At 44.0% G+C, this 21,222-nt stretch overlaps 1 protein-coding gene across 2 annotated transcripts in view; it reads left to right on the top strand.

Moving 5' to 3' along the window:
- The first annotated feature begins 14,167 nt into the window (after positions 1-14,167).
- Positions 14,168-21,222, top strand: part of SLC5A7 (solute carrier family 5 member 7) — a 79,534-nt gene continuing 72,479 nt past the window's right edge. For both annotated transcript variants that reach the window (XM_063953816.1, XM_063953815.1), the window contains exons 1-4: positions 14,168-14,371; positions 14,567-14,714; positions 14,808-15,064; positions 16,029-16,142. In XM_063953816.1, coding sequence (XP_063809886.1) covers positions 14,887-15,064; positions 16,029-16,142 — 292 coding nt within the window. In that variant the 5' untranslated portion in view covers positions 14,168-14,371; positions 14,567-14,714; positions 14,808-14,886. The remainder of the gene's footprint in view (positions 14,372-14,566; positions 14,715-14,807; positions 15,065-16,028; positions 16,143-21,222) is intronic.

The raw sequence follows: 21,222 nt of genomic DNA, 5'->3' as shown, positions 1-21,222 counted from the left end.
CTGATTTGGAGGACAGATCGAGACGTAATAATCTGAAGCTGCGTGGAGTTCCAGAAAATGTCTCCAACAGCGCTTTGAATGACTTTGCGGTGGAACTTTTCGGTAAGCTTCTCCCTTCCCACAAAAAGGCGGACCTCCTTATTGATCGCATTCATAGGCTTTCCAAGGCCAGGAAAGCTCCGGATGGAGCTTCTCGTGATGTACTCATGAGGATGCACTACTTCCATGTGAAGGACGATCATTTTAAAAGCTGCCAGACCCTCGGAAGAGTCTGCAAAGTCCCTTGGTTCACTTCAGCTGTTTGGTGACCTGTCCCGTGACACGTTGGCAAAACGGCGCTCTCTACACCCCATCACCTCCATTTTGCGTAAGGAGAATATCCTATACAGATGGGGCTTCCCTACAAACTTGCTGATTGCTCGAGAGGGTTCCACTGTGGTAATTACGAATGTCGAGGAAGGTAAAAAGGTCCTCGCAAAATGGAACGTTGCAAACTTCTCTCCACAAGCATCTCCTGACCATGGTCTTCAGTGGGACTGGGCCTAGTCGGTGGTTGATACCTGAGTATAATTTACATCTCATGTTTGCACTGTTCTCATGTATGTTTAACTTAGTCATATCTCATCAGTAGCTCTATAGGTATAGTTATGTTTACCATGAGATCTCCTTCTGTTTTATAACTATGTTCTATGTTCGTTCAGGAGGTTTTGTGTTTTTCAATGTGTGTTTTGGGTCCTTTTCCCGCCCGCTCCGGTTGCCTTCAATTTTATTCTTATGTAACAACCCGTTGATTCCCCCGAACATTTATTGGCTTGGAGGGAAGGTGATCCGGAGGGGCGGGACTGGAGCATCGTAGAGCTACGTTCTAGAGTACTTTTCTCAGGGTGTTGTCGGTTAGGCCACTACCCTCCTTAGTTTAGTTTAAAGTCGCCATGGTTAGGCGTCCAACTGTGCCCCCAAGTGGGGTGAATTATTTTTCTCTTCTGTTTTGTCTTCTTTTCCCTCTTTTCTTCTGCCCTCCCCCTCTGATAGATGATCCTCCTTGGTACCCAAACCAGAATGATATACGTGCAATGTTTCAGTTGGTTACATACATTTTTGCTTTGTTCTATGTCGCATTACAATGGTTAACATTGTATCTATGAATGTGAAGGGGCTTAACTCCCCACATAAAAGGAGGTTGGCACTCAATTATTTTCACAAACTTAAAGCGCAGATAGTTGCTATTCAGGAGACACATTTTATTAAGTCTGCACCTCCTCAGTTCTTTAATACAAGATTTCCACATTGTTATCTCGCAAACGGACCAGCGAAGAAGGCTGGTGTTGCAATATTAATTTCTCAACACTGTTCGTTCTCTTTTACTTCACAATATAGCGACCCTGAGGGGAGGTTTTTAATTGTATCAGGTAAACTGGAAAATAAAGAGGTGACTTTGGTGTCCTGTTATGCTCCCAATACCAAACAGCTGGCGTTCTGTAGGAAACTCTGCACTAAAGTACATCAATTAGCCAAAGGCGCGTTGCTTCTGCTAGGCGATTTTAATCTAACTGCGGACCCTGAGGTTGATAACTCGCGTAGGCAGACTCCGCTCTCCAGTCAGCTTCGTAAGAATACTCAGAGATGGGGGTCCTGGGAGATTTGTTTAATGGGTCTGTGCTCGCCTCCTTTTCTGATATTCAGGGACGCTTCTCTTTGCCTAACTCTGAGAGGCTTCGATACTACCAAATCCAGCACTGGTGGAATAGCCTCCACCTTACTCTCACTCCACCACCCCCTGTTATTGCACATGCCATAGGCCGACTTTTTACTGCTACTTCTAAGGGGGAAATTTTCTTCTGGTATAGAGCATCACGGTCACTAATCCCCGTTTCTAAATCCAGAGCCCAAATCAGGTGGGAGGCGGATATTGGCTGTACTCTCCATGATTCCCAATGGCAGCACATCTTTTTGTCGTCTTTTACTATGTCTAAATGTCTGAATCACTCCGAAATGCATGTCAAGTTACTACATAGATTATACCTCACACCTGATAGGTTGCATACGATTTGGCCTGCATGTTCAAAGTTTTGTTGGCGTCTCTGCTGAGAGGTGGGCCACCTCTTTCATATTTTTTGGACATGTTCCTATATTCAAGTGTACTGGGTGGAGGTATTTGGGCTTATCAATAAAGTTCTGAATCTTGATTTGTCCCCTTCCCCCTTATAGCTTTATTGAATGTATACTCGCGATCCGTGGGTGCCCATTTACATTATGTTTTAGGACATATCTGCCTCGCTGCACGTGCGGCCTTAGCCCAAAACTGGAAGCAACCCACATCACCTCCCCTATTGAAGGTTATACACAAAATACAGCTGCACTTTTTGATGGAGACTGAGTACATCCCATACTCCTTCTCCGCTAAATCCCCTCTGGTCCGTTGGATGCCCTGGCATCTGTTTATCACGGAAGGTGAGGGCGCTACACTGATACTACGTTCCTCTTCCTCAGACTTGCATTCTCCTGACCTCTCGGCTGATGAGGTCCCCCCCCCCCCCCCTCCCTAAGACTGAGATGGCCTTCTCTCTAGTGCTGTATATATAATATGCACATTGCCGCCTTTTTCTCCCTTTTTCTTCTGTTTTTCTTCTCCTTTTTTACCATCTTCCATTATTTTAGGTTCACTGCAAGTTATTTGATGTACTTGTTTGATTGACTTTGAACTGTTTGTACATGTTTGCCATTATGTTGTCTCCTGTATTCATGTACCTATCCCCCCCCCCTTTTTTCCTTCTGTACCCCTTTTTTGCATCACATTTCCTACTGTACCCCTTTTTTGGCGTTTAGGTAAACAGAGCCTTTTGAATCCAGAAACTAAACAAGCTATACAATCCACTATTGCCCATTACCTCTCTGAGAATTCTCCCCAGGACACATCAGTGTTTAATTTTCGGTGTGCCCTCAAAGCTAGTACTACATGGTTCTGCAATACAAATAGCGGCGAGACTCAAAAGGGACTATCCAAAAAAACTTGATCTCGCTGAACTTAAGGTTTCCTCTTTGGAGATCTCTCATAAGAGTGACCCACATAATAAAATTCTTCTGAAAGAGTTGCAGGTCGCTAGAGATGAGGTCAATTCTTTTTATTTAGCAGAGGTCCACCGAAACATATATAGATTAAACCAAAAGTTTTATGTACATGGAAACCGAGCCAGTAAGTTACTGGCAAGTAAATTACGGGGCAGGAAAGCTAGGAGCAAGATACATACTATTTACTCGGATAGTGGAACGAGAGTCCATGATCCTGATGGGATTGAGAAAGTCTTTGCGACTTATTATTCTAAACTTTATAACTTAAAAGATGATAGCTCTACCTTCCAACGTACCAATGGTGATATTCGTGATTTTCTTGATAGTCTCAATCTCCCTTCGCTGTCTCCGGAGTCGTGTAAGGTTATTAGTTCCACCTGGACTTTGACTGAGATAGAGGAAGCTATAGACTCTCTGCCTGCAGACAAGACACCGGGCCCGGATGGATACCCTTCAGCTGTTTACAAGTCCTTTAAGGACAGTTTGGCCCCGGTGCTGCTCTCAGTATTCAAGGAAGCTTCAGAGATTGGTAGCTTTCCCAAAGAAATGTTGGAAGCTCAAATCATAGCCATACCTAAGCCGGGGAAACCCCCTACCTCAGTACAAAATTTCAGACCAATTGCTCTCTTGAACTCAGATCTTAAAATATATGCTAAAATGGTCGCTAATCACATTAGCCCTTTTCTCACTTCCCTTGTTAGCCCTGATCAGGCTGGCTTTGTGCCGAACCGACAGGCTCCAGATAACACGCGACGGGTGATCGATATAATTGAATATTGCTCAGCAAAAAGAGAACCTCTTCTAGTTCTTTCATTAGACGCCGATAAGGCGTTCGATAGGTTGCATTGGGACTTTATGAGGTTGACGTTAAAAAAGTTTGGCTTCGCCGGACGGATCAAGGACTCTATCTTAGCACTCTATTCTATGCCCTCGGCGAGGGTTTATGTAAATGGTTGCACTTCTCCGAGTTTTAACATCACTAATGGCACGCGACACGGGTGCCCTTTGCTTCCCTTATCTTTGTTCTGGCAGTGGAACCCCTGGCTGACATTTTTCGGGTTTTGGTTTTGGATTCGGTTCCGCGGCCGTGTTTTGGATTCGGACGCGTTTTGGCAAAACCTCCCTGAAACTTTTTTGTCGGATTCGGGTGTGTTTTGGATTCGGGTGTTTTTTTACAAAAAAACCTCAAAAACTGCTTAAATCATAGAATTTGGGGGTCATTTTGATCCCATAGTATTATTAACCTCAATAACCATAATTTCCACTAATTTCCAGTCTATTCTGAACACCTCACACCTCACAATATTATTTTTAGTCCTACAATTTGCACCGAGGTCGCTGGATGACTAAGCTAAGCGACCCAAGTGGCCAACACAAACACCTGGCCCATCTAGGAGTGGCACTGCAGTGTCAGACAGGATGGCACTTCAAAAAATAGTCCCCAAACAGCACATGATGCAAAGAAAAAAAGAGGTGCACCAAGGTCGCTGTGTGACTAAGCTAAGTGACCCAAGTGGCCGACACAAACACCTGGCCCATCTAGGAGTGGCACTGCAGTGTCAGACAGGATGGCAAATTTAAAAAATAGTCCCCAAACAGCAAATGATGCAAAGAAAAAAAGAGGTGCAATGAGGTAGCTGTGTGACTAAGCTAAGCGACCCAAGTGGCCGACACAAACACCTGGCCCATCTAGGAGTGGCACTGCAGTGTCAGACAGGATGGCACTTCAAAAAATAGTCCCCAAACAGCACATGATGCAAAGAAAAAAAGAGATGCACCAAGGTCGCTGTGTGACTAAGCTAAGTGACCCAAGTGGCCGACACAAACACCTGGCCCATCTAGGAGTGGCACTGCAGTGTCAGACAGGATGGCAGATTTAAAAAATAGTCCCCAAACAGCACATGATGCAAAGAAAAAAAGAGGTGCAATGAGGTAGCTGTGTGACTAAGCTAAGTGACCCAAGTGGCCGACACAAACACCTGGCCCATCTAGGAGTGGCACTGCAGTGTCAGACAGGATGGCACTTCAAAAAATAGTCCCCAAACAGCACATGATGCAAAGAAAAAAAGAGGTGCACCAAGGTCGCTGGATGGCTAAGCTAAGCGACCCAAGTGGCCGACACAAACACCTGGCCCATCTAGGAGTGGCACTGCAGTGTCAGACAGGATGGCACTTCAAAAAATAGTCCCCAAACAGCACATGATGCAAAGAAAAAAAGAGGTGCAATGAGGTAGCTGTGTGGCTAAGCTAAGCGACCCAAGTGGCCGAAACAAACACCTGGCCCATCTAGGAGTGGCACTGCAGTTTTCTAACGAGAGGATGACTGCTTCCATCCTTATGTGAATCTGAACCACTAGCCATGAACATAGGCCAGGGCCTCAGCCGTTCCTTGTCACTCCGTGTCGTAAATGGCATATTGGCAAGTTTATGCTTCTCATCAGACACTTTAAATTTGGATTTTTGAGTCATTTTACTGAACTTTTGTTTTTTGGATTTTACATGCTCTCTACTATGACATTGGGCATCAGCCTTGGCAGATGACGTTGATGGCATTTCAATGTCTCACCCATGACTAGTGGCAGCAGCTTCAGCACGAGGTGGAAGTGAATCTTGATCTTTCCCTATTTTACCCTCCACATTTTTATTCTCCATTTTTTAATGTGTGGAATTATATGCCAGTAATATATCAATAGCAATGGCCTACTGTACCGTACTGCTATATAGTATATACTGGTGGTCAACAAAATTATGCACTTTCCTCCTACTATATATATACTGCGCACAACAACTTAAATGCACCACAGGTATGGATGGATAGTATGCTTGACGACACAGAGGTAGGTAGAGCAGTGGACTACTGTACCGTACTGCTATATATTATATACTGGTGGTCAGCAAAATTATGCACTGTCCTCCTACTATATATACTGCGCAAAACTTAAATGCACCACAGGTATGGATGGATATTATACTTGACGACACAGAGGTAGGTAGAGCAGTGGACTACTGTACCGTACTGCTATATATTATATACTGGTAGTCAGCAAAATTATGCACTGTCCTCCTACTATATATACTGTGCACAACAACTAAAATGCTCCACAGGTATGGATGGATAGTATACTTGACGACACAGAGGTAGGTAGAGCAGTGGACTACTGTACCGTACTGCTATATATTATATACTGGTGGTCAGCAAAATTATGCACTGTCCTCCTACTATATTTAGGACCCTGATTCTACCCAAGCATGCTGGAGGCGTTGCTTTCCCTGACATAGTACAGTATCACACGGCTTGTATCTTAAGTCACGCTAGGGATTGGTTTGAAACCGGGAACCCGAAATCATGGGTTTTGGTGGAAACCCACTGTATGCAGCCAGTCGCGCTCCCTGACTTATTATGGCTGCCTCTTTCTGTTGCGCGAATTAGGACGGAGTCTTGTAAATCTGTTGAAACCACTTTGGGAGCATGGCATAAACTGGTAACATCTTCAGATGAGATAACTTTACCGTGCTCTTCTCTGTCACTCGAAGCCCTCTCTTCAGTAATCTTTAATATTGATTTGAGGGATTGGACGAAAAAGGGGGATCCGGTCTGAAGATCGACAGTATCTAGGTCGACAATGTTTAGGTCGACCACTATAGGTCGACAATCACTAGGTCGACATGGATGGAAGGTCGACAGGGTTTCTAGGTCGACATCTGCTAGGTCGACAGGTCTAAAGGTCGACATGAGTTTTTCACATTTTTTTTCTTTTTTTGAATTTTTTTATACTTAACGATCCACGTGGACTACGATTGGAACGGTAAAGTGTGCCGAGCGAAGCGGTAGCGGAGCGAAGGCACCATGCCCGAAGCATGGCGAGTGAAGCGAGCCATGCGAGGGGACGCGGTGCACTAATTTGGGATCCCGGTCACTCTACGAAGAAAACGACACAAAAAAAATTCCTCATGTCGACCTTTAGACCTGTCGACCTAGCACATGTCGACCTAGAAACCCTGTCGACCTTCCATCCATGTCAACCTAGTGACTGTCGACCTATAGTGGTCGACCTAAACATTGTCGACCTAGATACTGTCGATTTGATGAACCACACCCGGAAAAAAGGGCCTCTCCTCTCTAGGTGATTTATATACAGCGGGTTCCCAGATGTCCTTTTCTCGACTTCAGGAGTTGTATGGGATAAGGTCACAGGATTTTTTCAAATACTTGCAGGTGAGAAGTTGGTTGCACTCATTCCCTACATCTCACAGTGCTAAACCCTCCCTCCCAGTTTATATTAAGCTCCATCTGGTATCCCCAATGTATAGGGGCGGGATCTCGTGGTGGTACAATTTCCAGCTAGCAAACGTTAAACAGAATAAATAAGGGCCCAGACCCTGAGGGAAAGGGACCTAAATAGGACTTTCCTAGATAAAGAATGGGATGATATATTTAGAACTTGTTTTACGATTTCAAAATGTATTAATCACTCTGAAATGTTTTTCAAGCTTATTCAGAGGGCTTATTTCACTCCAGAAAAACAACATAGAATTTGGCCCTCACAATCCAAATTTTGCTGGAGAAAGTGCGGTTACACGGGAGACATCTTTCATGTTTTCTGGAAATGCCCTTTACTTGGTCATTTATAGAAAGAAGTTTTTCAATTGATTAACATGGTCCTGTGTTCAAATACCCCCCTTGATCCTGCTCTAGCATTATTCCATATACACACAGAACATCTCCCTCCAGGCGATAAGTATGTTTTGGGACATATTTTGGTAGCTACTAAAGCCGCTATTGCACCAATTATGGAAAACAGATGCCGTTCCTTCCTTGACGGTCATTCAACAAAAAGTTCATATGCATTTTCTTTACGAAACAGCTGAAGCAAAATATTCATCTTCTTCACCTTCCATCCTCATGAAATGGTCTAGCTGGTCCACATATATTGTCGGTCTAGCCCATCCATTTGTGGCCGCCCCACTATTTGATTTGTCAGAGCTACATGTTTCATAACCTCCTGTATCTCCTTATGCTTTGTATACTACTCTATTTATAATCTTGTGACCTTCTTAGAAGTCTATTGTAACCTAACGATTACCGGACCAACTGTATGTTATCATATTTCTGGTATTTGATTTTGATTCCCCCCCTCCCCCCCAATGTTTTCCCTATTTCTTTTTTCTGTTTCCCCGATTTCTGTACAAAAATTTTCAATAAAAATTCATGTTTAAAAAAAAAAAAACCCACCCATGACTCTCTTTCTCTGTCTCTATCTCTCTGTCACTCTGTCTGTCTCACTACCACTCTATCACTTTCTTTTGCATCCAAGCTCCTTAAGGGAGCTACCTACCGTCACCTTACAACCTTTCTTTCCTCCAACTCCCTTCTTGACTCACATCAGTCTGGCTTTTTTCCTCTCAACTCCACAGAAAACCTCCCTCATTAAAGTCAGTAATGACCTTCTACCTGCCAAATCTTAAGGCCCGTACACACTGGTCGATATATCGGCCGTTCTCTTGAACGGCCGATATATCGCGGGTCCGTCGGCCAGTGTGTATGGCCGATACGTCTGTGAACTCCGTCGTTCACAGACATATCACGTCGGCCGCGCAGCACAGCCGACGGACAATATATCTACCGATATATTGGCGCGTCGCTGTGTGTGTACGGGGCAGTCGGCCGACCGCCCGTACACATGCTGCGGCGGCCGGCGGTGATTGACAGCTGAACTGGGCGGGCGTGTGTACACGCCCGCCCAGTTCATGACGTCAGTCCCCGACGGATCGGGCAGTGTGTATGCACAGCACACTGCCCGATCCGTCTATAGATATATCTGCAGATCAATTGATCTGCAGATATATCTATTAGTGTGTACCCACCTTTAGGCTCATTAGTCTGTTTTTATTCTCATGGAACTTTCTGCTGCATTTGATATCCTCTCATATTACAAAACCTTCACTTCTTTGTTGTGCATGACACTGTCCTGTCCTGGATGTCCTCCTACAACAATGACCTCTCTTTCTCTGTCTCCTCTCATAACTCCACCTAGTGTATCCTACTGCTAACTGTTGGAATCCATCATGGCTCTGTTCTTGGCCTCCTTTTTCTTCCTATATGCTTCCACCCCTGTTTAGCTCATCACCTCATTTGGCATGTAATACCTTCCATATGCTTATGAAACTCACATCTACCATTGTTCCCCTCAGCTCTCACCCTCTATTCTCACTCATATCTCCAGCTGCCTTTCTACTATTCCCTCCTTGATGTCCCAACATTTTCTTAGAATTAAAATGTTTAAAATGTCTTGGATTGAGCTCATCAGTTTCCTACCCTCACAAGACCCCAAACCCTCACAATCTCTGGATAATATCACCTTCGGTTCTGTCCAACAAATCCATTGCTTAGAGTCATCCTGCACTCTGACTCTCTTTCAAACCACACATTCAAGCCAGCTCCAGATCTTGCTTTTTTCCACCTTTGTAATATCTGAAGGCTCAGACCCTTTCTCAACCTGGGGGCAACAAAGACTCTAAACTATAATAATTAATAATAATAATTTTATTTATATAGCGCTCTTTCTCCAACATGACTCAAGGCGCTTTACAGACATCAAAAACAATGCACATAATACAGAAGATTTAAGTAATACAGCAATAGATAAGCCACACAGACATAAAAGAATACCTTGAGAACACAGAAAGCATAATGCATGATTGGTGTAGGCATTTTGGGTAATAACTTCCAAGGGTTTTGTATTCCACCCTCACTAGGTACCAGGTGCGGCAGCCATCTTGGGAGCACTGTGTAGGATTACCCAGGGTGGAATAGTCCAAACCTAGAAGAGATAACACAAAATGGGGAGATTGCAGAGTCCTAAAGTTCAGAGTAGGGTTACAACAAAATTTTTGAGAAAATTATAAATGTCCTGGTTTCATGGGAGCCGTGTGGGTGGGTGTAAGAATGTTGGGAGCACACTAATGTCCAATGGAAATGACCCTGCTGGGCCTGGTCCTGATGCTCACCCCCCTCAGTTCCCTGCTCAGCTTGAGGGGTAGGCCCAGGGGCAGTCATGATGTTCTCGGATGGAGGGGTAGTAGGCATTGGTCCTGGTGTTTTCATGGCAGAGGTGAGGAGAGGCCACATAATGGTCCTGAGTTGCAGTGTTTGTGGAACTAGTTTAATTAGAGATTCTAGCGTTGTCCAAATCCAGTTCAAACTCCGGTTCTAACTTCATCCTTAAAATACATCCTTAACAAATGCATACTTCACAAATGCTTGCAGACCAAGTCCTGCCTGCAGGCCTTGATGATATTTCTCTTAAATGCTACAACTATTTCAGCTGGCAAAGGGGTAGGTGTGCAATCAGAGGTTCAGCTAAATAACAGAGGGGATTTTGCATTGAAGTCAGATCACAGACAAACCTTCTTGGGGTGTGAAAAGTGTAGCCAGAGAGGGATGATAAACTCAGATATACAAGCATGAGGATGGTTTTTTTTACCTCATTTTCCTGTGTGGGAGCACACACATTGTAGGAATTCTGGTTTCCCATATCCTCCTTTCTTTCGCCACAGACATACAGTAGAGAGCAAAAGCGTGCCTGCTTTCTTTGGTCAAGTTCGTTTTTTTGTGGACTTTTAGCTGCCTTTTGACCGTCCTTTCTGGATGAGGTTCGATGACTATGCTGTGGCCTGGAACAATTTACAGATTTTTATATCCCGTTCTGTGTTCTTCTCACCGTGACAGGTATTCTCTGTCCCAAAACACAAATGACTTGCGTGACGGGACAATTGCCATTAGTGGGCACCTCAGGGTCTGCCAGCTGCACATTAGGCCGGTCATCAGTGTGTGGGAGCTAATGGGGCGCCTGAGCGGCATCTGGTGCCTGGTGGGGCATAGGAGCAGGCTCTGATGGCTTTACTGGGGGTGTTGAATGGCCACTGCTTGAATGTGAGCTTCACTCCCATGCTTCTCACTGCTCATCTCCTACTAGACTTCTGCAACTTCCTCTTATCTGGCCTTTCTGATACCAGCATCTCCATTCCAATACATTCTAAAGACTTCTTGCCTCATCTTTGTCTCAAACCACTCTGTATCTGCTTCCCCTTTCAGCAGACACTACTCTGGCTTACCTACAGAGTCCAATTCAAACTCCTCACACTCACCTATAGAGTCCTCACCTAATCCCCCACCCCTTACATCTCTGACATCTTCTAACCTCACCTCCCTTCACACTGGCATCTAACCACTTTATTCTGCAATAACCATCATCGGCCATGTCAACTGTTCACTTATTCTCATATCCGCCTTCAGGATTTTGCTCATGCTACTCCCCACCATTGAAACACATCCCTATCCTTATCAAATTCTTCACTTCTCTGAAAAACTTTAAATGGGCTCAAACCAATATAGATGTGGAACCAAACCAAAAAAGCAAGCAACTGGGCATAACCATGCTGCACTGCATGTGGGGCAGATGTAACATGTGCAGAGAGAGTTAGATTTTGGTGGATTATATTGTTTCTGTGCAGGGTAAATACTGCCTGCTTTATTTTTACACTATAATTAAGATTTCAGTTTGAACACACCCCACCCAAATCTAACTCTCTATGCACATGTTACATCCCCCGCCCCTTCAGTGCAACATGATTTTACCCAGTTGTGCGCTCTTTTGGTTTGCTTACAAACCTGAATAGTTCTTTGTCATGGCTAAGTAGAAAAGTTTGTGGCTATTTGGCACGATGAGGATGGATGGATGTGGACACATCTGTACAATAACCGAATGACAAAGAGACAACAGAGTCACAGTTTGTAAATAGATACACTGTCTAAATACTGAATTTTTTTAAATAATTATTAAAAAATACAGATTTCCATTGTCTAATACCTGAACCGTTCTGTGAAAATCAAGATGATGATAATTCTACTGTTAGTGGCAAGAAGGTATATCAGAGCGCTCCTACTCTCATATTAGTATATTACAACTAAACCATATTTTACTGCAGCATGTACTATGATTTCTCATATTTCAACCTCAGGGACAATATTGCTTGTGAATCAATCAATTAAACATTCACCTTACAGTAATGTGTTTCATTAAGCTTAATAAAGAAGATAAGTATATCCTCAGTCTGGCCCTTTAGGAATGAAGTAGTGCTGACCGAATATAATCAAAACTCACATTTTCATCTACTGTCAAGCGATGAACAGACACCATCACCAAATAAACATAGCAAAAGGAATGGGGCATACCTAGTACATACAGCTCTGTGGTGATACACTATCATTACATACAATATACTGTATAAAGGACCTAATTCAGACTGATCGCAGCAGCAAACTTGTTCTCTAATGGGCAAAACCATGTGCACTGCAGGTGGGGCAACTATAACATGTGCAGAGAGTTAGATTTGGGTGGGGTGTGTTTAAACTGAAAACTAAATTGCAGTGTAAAAATTAAGCAGCCAGTATTTACCCTGCACAGAAACAAAATAACCCACCCAAATCTAAATTTCTCTGCATGTGTTATGTCTGCTCCCCTGCAGTGCACATGGTTCTGCCCATTAGAGAACAATTTTGCTCTTGCGATCAGGTCTGAATTAGGCCCCAAGTGAGATTTTTTACAATTGTTTTACAAAGGCTAATAAGAAATTAAACGTATCCCCTTGAATCTTCATGTCAATTCTAAACATATTGTTAACAAAACAATTATTAAATTTTTTAAATATTGTTGATAATCTTATTTATATTAACATGTATATGTTAACACATTCAAAGAAGTATACTGTAGATCCAGAGATTGGGGGAAGGGGAGGGATAGGGGGAGGCATTTTATAGATTATAATGTGAATAAGATGATAACATGCCTCGTCTAAGTACCAGCTAAAGTCGCCACCTTCTGTTATCTTTATCAGTTTGTACATCTTAGTCCTTAGTCTTTTTTTGTTCTCAGGCAATTTGCTAATGGCATGCATTTTCTTACCCTATTTCATTATAGATTAAAAATGTTACATTTCTCTAAGTGTTAAGGACAGTAGTAGTTGCAAAATGTGGTGACCTCTTTCTTCAATTTACTTTACCACTGCATACAATCAATTTGGCGCATTCAGCAGCTGAGTCTGAGAAGTGCAGTCAAAGGAGAACCATTGAGAAAAAGCCCTCTGTCCATCAATCAGTCAGATGGAAGAAGAGGTAGGAAAGTATTCAGCAGTGCGTCATATACAGAAGATTCATTACAAGTCGTGCAAAAGTATACGTACATTGTGACTTGCCAGGGTTATTTTAAGCATATGATGATGTCCATCCCTATTTTCATCACCACATTTTTTTTACTGTCCTTCCTTTATGCATAACCCACGCCCCAATACACTCTTTCTGTATTCATTTATTCCTAATCCATATAGCACTTTCTGACGCCCATCATCTGAGTTGTGACGAACTACCATACAGCTTTAAAAGAAATGTATTTTAATAAAATAGTGATATTCACCAGTATGTGCCTGTTGTCATCTCCATGGTGAATTAATATATATTAGAATGATGACACTCCCTACCAGTGATAACTATACTGTACTCCTGTGAACAAGGAACATCTAAGACGTTGAAAGAGAAGGACAAGCTGTCCAGCACCAGGACTCCTCTTATTGGAGGGAAAGGGTGTATCAAGCACTTACAGGTAAGAAATGCTACTAGGACTGTGCTGTAGTACTGGGAGTTAGAAATACCACTTGGAAATTGTGAAGGATGGGTACATGTTTTTCCATGTAAAACAGAGATACACCCCTATCTACAGATAGTCATATGACTTTACACCCATCCTGTTTCCACTGAAAGACTATTACCACACCAGCTCCCACCCCTCCTAAGTAACCCTATGCTCTGATTAAATGACTCTCTGCATAGTGTACAGGATCAGGACCTAGGACAGTTCCAATTTACTCTAGATCCGCTTCTCATCCCACAGTGACGCACCCTATATTGCTGCACTTGCTTGTTGTAATAAAGGCTCTGCATATATCTAGTATGATACACATCCTCTGCTCGTTCTTCATAAGTAACCACAGAATACATTTTCCCTGGGTACCTGACATCGCGGTCTGACAGAGGGAAGCAGACTGTAGCTCTCAGGGGGTGGATTTTCTCTCTTTACTTCACTAAGAAGTGGATTGTGTAGCAGAGAAGCAGCGGGGGGGATGATGCTCCTGCTTATGAAGCAGGGTGTGTGCAGTGAGAGAGGCAGAGAAAGGAGTGTGCTCTAACTGGCACTGGAAGGTTGCTGCTGGTGTAAAAGCAACAAGGGTGTGACGACCAATGTGTAATGTGAGTATTTTTGGTATGGGCACTACCTAAGCACTGCCTGATTATTTGCATTAATACTTTGATTTTGATTGCCATTTTAAAAACACTTTAAACTTTTATAGCATAAAGGGATCTGGAAACCCAGTCACATTAGTTTTTCCCCCTAATAATTATATTTTACTATTGAAATGATATGTTACCCCTTTTTGCAATAAGGGATCCAAGTATGCAGTGACACACCTTGTGAGACGGACGGGGAAGCTACAATTGCCTTCCTGTACTGGAATGATACAGAGTCATACACAGCACTGTGCTGCAGGCGGGTGTGACTGACTACAGAGGAGACAGAGACAGCTACTTACAGGTGACTGACTTGTTGATATCTGTCACTTTCTCGTTATTACAAGCCCTGCAGACGCCTCTGATTTAGTTACACCGTGCTGTATCTGTCCCCTAGTTATATATGTACGGCGGAGGAGAGTGTGGTCCCGTCCCAGAGATACTGTACTGATGAAATAGCCGGACTCCAGGAGGAGATGGCTTTCCACGTGGAAGGACTGGTGGCAATAATTATCTTCTATCTGGCTATTCTGTTCGTGGGCATCTGGGCTGCCTGGAGAACTAAGAACTTGCGTGGTGATGGAGATCCCCGGGAAGGGATTATTGTGGGTGGCAGAGATATAGGACTGCTCGTTGGTGCTTTTACTATGACTGGTGAGAATCAATTTAATAAACTTACAAAGTGTCTTGTCCGATTGCACAATGCATATAAACATAATAATGACTTCATCCCAGCATCATTAGTACTATTCGGTGCGCTGTGTATTTAATAGCATCCAGAGGGAGCGGTTCCTATGTAGAGTATCTGGAAAATAATCTTTCCATATTTTACCTTGTTTTGAAATAAAGATGGAAACTCGTATTTTTAGTGTGTGTATTAGGTTTGCATTAAAGTACGTTTTACGTGTTTTAATAATTGTTATACAATAATTGTCAGGTGGTTGGTTTTCTATTATCAGTGGATGCATAGTAGATATATTAATACACTTGCATATATTCTGATGTTTTTCCTTCTTCCTGCCTATAAACTGTTCATAGAGACATCACTCATGTTAATGATGGAATGAATGAATGAATGAATGAATGAATGAATGAATGAATGAATGAATGAATGAATAGCTGTGTCAGTATTTTCTTACCAGTGCTCAGAGTTGTGTAATGTTAAATAGCTGGTTATGCAGTTACTTTGCCAGTAACCAATTAAACAATATACTTAAAAGGAGATTAAAGATTGATTTTTAACAAAAACAACAACAACAATAATAATAATAATAATAATAATAGCAGTAGTAGTAGTAATAAGTATATGATATGCTTATCACAAGAATGAAAATAGTATTATAAATATGTAGATCATAGGTTGTCAAACTCTGTCCTCAGGACACCAAACAGCTCATGTTTTCCAGGTAACCCAGCAGGTGCACAGGTGTAATCATTACTCACTGAGAGATATAAAAAGATCCACAGGTGAAGCTAATTATTTCACTTGCGATTCTGTGAGGAGACCTGGAAAACATGCACAGTTTGGGGTAATGAGTACCGAGTTTGATAACCTGTGATGTAGATAATTGTAATATACTTTGCTTATTATGTTTTATTTTGTATTTTCATCCATTAGCTACATGGGTAGGTGGAGGATATATCAACGGAACAGCAGAAGCTGTGTATGTGTCAGGGTATGGGCTTGCGTGGGCTCAAGCACCAATTGGCTACTCCCTCAGTCTTATTCTAGGTAAGTCACAATTGAATTACATGTATTGATATTTGTCTCAGTCAAAACTCGCTGTGGTTATCCTCAAATCAAATAAGAGTTGAGGAATACAAATATCAGGGAGATAGGAAGGTTAATGCACGGCTAATTTAATAAGCAGATATATCTAATCCATGTTCCATTAAGATGCTGCACTTAAATAATCTTTTCAAGCCTTCAGGCAGTGTCTGTTTTATATCAGCCCTGATACTGTAGGTCCTATAAAAGATATCGGAATTGAAGCCCTGTTAGAACACAATTCTAATGAAAACTATTTTACATGGATTCAAACAATGGGATTATCTTTTATAAAAAACGATGGGGAAAATGTGTATTTAGTTTTATCTATTAAGAATGATTATTCTACCCATAGCTACATATGCCGCATTACTATGAAGCATGTATAACTGAACACTCCTCCCTTTACCATGAATGACGCCATTCCAATGACAATGATAATGGAACAGCACACATATGAAGGGGTACAATTTGTTTTCATCTAAATTAATGTGCAACGCAGTGAGTTCACCACCTGCCCTTTAACATTTAACCAAGATCTTCTTTTTGCATTCTAGAATAAAAGCATTAAAATCAAAATCCTAAAGATCATATACTGTAGATCTGTATGGGAAAAATATTCAATGTCACAATGGACGTTTCTGAGTTTATAATAGTACACAAGGGCACATATCATTTAAGTAATTGTACTGTATGGTTCAATGTTCAATTGTAATGTAAACTCAGTGTATTAGAAATAAATAACTGACCTAATTGCGGTTAGCCCTATAATCTTTAATATGAGATACTCCCACCTCTACAAGCAATTATAAATCTATTACAAAGGATGTGGCTAAATAACAATAAAAATATTCTTATACCATGCCTACAGTACTGTGAAAAAGTTTTAGGCAGGTTTGAAAAAAATGCTGCAAAGTAAGAATGCTCTCAAAAATAGAATTGTTAATAGTTTATTTTTATTAATTAACAAAATGCAATGTGAATGAACAGAAGATAAATCTAAATCAAATCAATATTTAAATCAAATCACCATTTGCCTTCAAAACAGCATACATTTTTCTTGATACACTTGCACACAGTTTTTGAAGGAACTCAGTAGGGAGATTGTTCCAAACACCTTGAAGAACTAACCACAGATCTTCTGTGGATGTAGGCTTGCTCAAATCCTTCTGTCTCTTCATGTATTCCCAGACAGACTCAATAATGTTGAGATCAGGGCTTTGTGGTGGCCATATCATCACTTCCAGGACTCCTTGTTTTTCTTTAATCTAATGACATTGACTATATGTTTGGGGTTGTTGTTCAACTGCAGAATAAATTTGGATGCAATCAGATGCCTCCATGATGATATTGCATGATGGATGAGTACCTGCCTGTATTCTCAGCATTGAGGACCAGAGGCGTATCTAGCACGGGGCGCCACCGGCACCTGCACGGCCCACTCGCCCCATGCTTCAGGGATTCCGCCGGCGCTACCCGCGGCGCTTTCCCTGTCTCCCCGGCTGCTGTGCCTGTCACAATAGACAGGCAGCGGCAGCCAGGAGCCTCCCCCTACTCCCCCCTGCAAAGTGACTGTGTGTGTACACGATCGCGTGAGCGATCGCGACCGCGGAGGTGCGCGCATGCGTGTGCGCAACCTCGGGGGGGGGGGGGGGGGGCGTGCGTGCGGCCCCTGCCCTCAGCCCTGACAGCAGTGAGTGGCGTGCAGGTGAGCGGGAAGGGGGTGCGGGACATTTTTTTTGTGTGTGTGTGTGTGTTAAGTGTGTGTGTGTCGGACAGTGTGCGTGTGTGTTGTGTGTGGGACATTGTGTGTGTGTGGGACAGTGTGAGTGTTAATTGTGTGTGTGGGACAGTTTGAGTGTGTGTAAATTGTGTGTGTGTGACTGCGTGTGTGTGTGTGTGGGACAGTGTGCGTGTGTTAATTGTGTGTGTGTGTGACAGTGTGAGTGTGTTAATTGTGTGTGTGGGACAGTGCGTGTTTGTTAATTGTGTGTGTGTGTGACAGTGTGTGTGTGTTAATTGTGTGTGTGTGTGGGACAGTGTGAGTGTGTTAATTGTGTGTGTGTGGGAAAGTGCGTGTTTGTTAATTGTGTGTGGGACAGTGTGCGTGTGTGTTATTTGTGTGTGTGGGACAGTGTGCGTGCGTGCGTGTTAATTGTGTGTGGGACAGTGTGCGTGTGTTAATTGTGTGTGTGTGTGTTAATTGTCCCGGCGGTTATTGGCGTCTGTAGTGTGCGCCCCATCCTCCTCCGCTGCCGCTGACAGGAGCGGCGGTGTGCGGCTCTCCCCCTCCTCCGCCGGCTCCGTCCTCCCGTCGTGGCCATGCAGTGTGTGCCGGTCTCCCCAGCAGCAGCAGCAGGTTAGTCTCTCCCCCCCCCCCCTCTCTCTCTCTCTCTCTCTCTCCTCCTGTGGATTGCAGTTTGTAAGTATCATTTTAATTTTTACAGGTACCCCTATTGAATTCTACTGGACAAGTGGACGTGATCGGCGTGGGATGTAGGTAAGTAATCTGTCTCTTATTTTTACAGGTACCCCTATTGGATTCTACTGGACAAGTGGACGTGATCGGCGTGGGATGTAGGTAAGTAATCTCTCTCTCATTTTCACAGGTACCCCTATTGGATTCTACTGGACAAGTGGACGTGACCGGCGTGGGATGTAGGTAAGTAATCTGTCTCTCATTTTTACAGATTCCCCTACTGGATTCTACTGGACAAGTGGACGTGACCAGCGTGGGATATAGGTAAGTAATCTGTCTCTCATTTTTACAGGTACCCCTATTGGATTCTACTGGACAAGTGGACGTGATCGGCGTGGGATGTAGGTAAGTAATCTCTCTCTCATTTTCACAGGTACCCCTATTGGATTCTACTGGACAAGTGGACGTGACCGGCGTGGGATGTAGGTAAGTAATCTGTCTCTCATTTTTACAGGTACCCCTATTAAATTCTACTGGACAAGTGGACGTGACCAGCGTGGGATGTAGGTAAGTAATCTGTCTCTCATTTTTACAGGTACCCCTATTGGATTCTACTGGACAAGTGGACGTGACCGGCGTGGGATATAGGTAAGTATGTGTGAGTGTGTCAGTGTGCTTTAATAAATTTTTACTGTCACGGTGTGTGAGTTGTGTTTTTATTTGGGTATTTTTTCTGTTGTAGAACTACAGGTACCGGCGGGCCCGTTATTTCCCTGCATGTTGGTACTTGAGGTTCTCCAAGTACCAGCAAGCGGAGAGGCTTTCTGAGCCTTGTAGTTCCACAACAAAAACAATATTCTTTTTTTACTTACATGACTATCAGCCTCCCATCCACAGCCCACGGATGGGGGGGACAGCCTCGGGCTTCACCCCTGGCCCTTGGGTGCCTGGAGGGGGGGTGACCCCTTGATTTAAGGGGTCCCCACTCCTCCAGGGAACCCCGGCCAGTGGTGACTAGTTGGGGGGGTAATGCCACGGCCGCAGGGACCTACATAAATGTGTCCCCTGGCTGTGGCATTATGTCCCTGGCTAGTGGAGCCCGGTGCTGGTTTTAAAAATACGGGGGGACCCCTACATCTTTTGTCCCCCGTATTTTTGGAACCAGGACTGGACTAAGAGCCCGATGCTGGTTGTCTAAATACGGGGAACCCCTGTCCAATTTTTCCCCAGTATTTAAACAACCAGGACCGGCTCAAAGAGCCCGAGGCTGGTTATACTTAGGAGGGGGACCTCACGCAGTTTTTTTTTACATTTTTAACCCATTCAGACCCTTCTCCATTAAGTTAATGGAAACCCTGGACAACAAAATTGCATTCATGTCCTCCTACCGCTCCCTTCCCAGTCCCAAACACTGATTATTATTTTTTTCTATAAAAATGTACAATATATCATAAGTATGATGAGCAGGCATGCAGCGGGCATTGGCGACTTTGGACTGAGTTGCAAATTAGTGGCGGAGGGCTGGGTCAGTTGATGGTGGGCGAGTTTGTAAGCCATTGGTGGTGGCAGCGGGCATCGGCTCAGAGGCAGTGGTGGGCATTGGCTCGGTGGCGGTAGGGTTCATCGACAGGATTCGGCGGACATTATGGCTGTAGTGCCTCACCGCACGCCACTGACCTCACCGCACGCCACTGGTGTGTGGGACAGTGTGCGTGTGTGTTAATTGTGTGTGTGGGACAGTGTGAGTGTGTGTTAATTGTGTGTGTGTGGAACAGTGTCAGTGTGTGTAAATTTTTGCAGTCCAGTGTGTGTGTGGGGGAGAGGAAAGTATGAGAATGTGTGTGTGTGTGTAGTCTGAGTGGGTGTGTGTAGGATTTGGGGGTGGCCAGTCTGTGTGTGTGTAATCAGTGTGTGTGGGATGTACTAATGGCCATTTACCGAAGAGAGATATGTATTAAACCACGGGCACTGAGATGCCCTTCTCACTCACCATCCAGCTGGGTGGGCGAGCCGGGCGGGTGGAAAGCCAGCAGCAGGGGCAGCATGCCGGATATCAGCAGCCGAGGGTGGGGGCTGTAATGCACATGCGGAGCCCAAAGCCGGAGATCAGCAGCATGCTGACCGGCAATAAGCAGCTTCTGCTTCCGCGTTCAACATGCTGCTGATCTCCGGCTTTGGGCTACGCAGGGTTCGGGGGATGGGTGTCCTCTGCCGGTGTACTGCAGCTCCGGGGGTGCGGGCTCCGGAGGCTTTCAGCACTGTTGAATATCCAGCTGCCTCAAGTATGTACAGCCCGCACCCTCTGCTGCTGATATCCGGCATGCTGCTGCTGGCTGTCCCCCCGCCCGGCTCGGCCACACAGCTGTATGGTGAGAAGGGCATCTCAGTTCCTGAGGTTTAACACATATGCCTCAGAAAATGGCCTCTGTGGTAAACGATACTAATGCTTACCGTGACAGTAACAGCGGGGAGGAAGGCGCACATCGGGATCCTGCAGCATGAAACAAGAACCCCTTCGGAGCGCAGCAGGCCACACTGAAAAGGGTGCATACCCGGTGCGGTGCTCTGCATCCCGGGTGGTGCCGAAGATGTGGAGTGTCGGAGGTGGCAGAAGCGCCGCAGCTT

This window comes from Pseudophryne corroboree, chromosome 2 (assembly GCF_028390025.1).
Source record: "Pseudophryne corroboree isolate aPseCor3 chromosome 2, aPseCor3.hap2, whole genome shotgun sequence".
Taxonomy (NCBI): domain Eukaryota; kingdom Metazoa; phylum Chordata; class Amphibia; order Anura; family Myobatrachidae; genus Pseudophryne; species Pseudophryne corroboree.
Note: the sequence above shows the minus strand (reverse complement) of the source record. Positions and strands in the feature narration are given on the sequence as shown.